This window comes from Monoraphidium neglectum, assembly GCF_000611645.1.
Source record: "Monoraphidium neglectum strain SAG 48.87 unplaced genomic scaffold scaffold04474, whole genome shotgun sequence".
In the NCBI taxonomy this organism is placed as follows: Eukaryota; Viridiplantae; Chlorophyta; class Chlorophyceae; order Sphaeropleales; family Selenastraceae; genus Monoraphidium; species Monoraphidium neglectum.
In genome coordinates this window covers 1-764 of record NW_014009155.1, presented here as the reverse complement: position 1 = coordinate 764, position 764 = coordinate 1, and the positions used below count along the sequence as shown (strand labels likewise).

General features: G+C 70.2%; 1 protein-coding gene across 1 annotated transcript in view; it reads left to right on the top strand.

The window, feature by feature from the left end:
• Positions 1-584, top strand: part of MNEG_14422 (FKBP12-rapamycin complex-associated protein) — a gene marked incomplete at both ends in the record, with an annotated part of 1,296 nt that extends 712 nt beyond the window's left edge. Inside the window, 2 exons of the mRNA XM_014037104.1 lie at positions 69-272; positions 537-584. Of these exons, the coding sequence (XP_013892558.1) occupies positions 69-272; positions 537-584 (252 nt within the window). The remainder of the gene's footprint in view (positions 1-68; positions 273-536) is intronic.
• Between the last annotated feature and the right edge of the window lie 180 nt (positions 585-764).

Here is a 764-nt window from a genome sequence, read left to right as displayed (position 1 = left end):
CCGCCGCACACACGCGCTGTCGCACCGCCGTGCTGCGCGCTGCTCACACCCGGGGCCCCCCTTCCCAGGTTCGCGACGCCCTGCCGTGGCTCAACCCACGGCTGGAGCCGAGCGAGGGGCGGCGCTACGCAGCGGTGCTGATCCTGCGCGAGCTGGCGGACTGCGCGCCCGCGGTGTTTAACGTGCACGTGAAGGCGTTCATCGACGGCGTGTGGGGCGGGCTGCGGGACCCCAAGCTCCACGTGCGGGACGCGAGCGTGCAGGCGCTGCAGGTGGGTCGGCCCCGGGGCCAGGGGGGGGGCGTGGTCTTGGGGGTTGGTTCCCATGGCTTAAGGGGGGAATCCTGGTGGTGTGGGCTGACGCTTGGGGCCGAAAAGGGGTTGTGGGTTTTGGATTGGGCCTAGAGAGAGGGCTGGGGGGCGGCGCGGAGCACGCGTGACGTGGGTCAGTGGAGCGACGCACGGTCTGGGCTGCACAATGGAGCGCGCACGCCGAGTGCGCACAGACGGCGTGTGCGCTGCGGCTCCGCGCGCCAGAGCTCCCTGCATCTTGCGGGAATCTCTGGGTGTGTGCGTGTGGGCTGATTCGCGCGACCGGCGGCGGCGACCAACCCAGCCCACCCTCACCCCACCCACTCTCCCTCCCCTCCCCTGTTCCGCGCGCCACCAGTCTGTGCTGGTGCTGGTTGAGAAGCGTGAGACGCGCTACCGCGTGCAGTGGTACTACTCGCTGTTCGAGTCCACCATGAGGACACTCAACAGGGG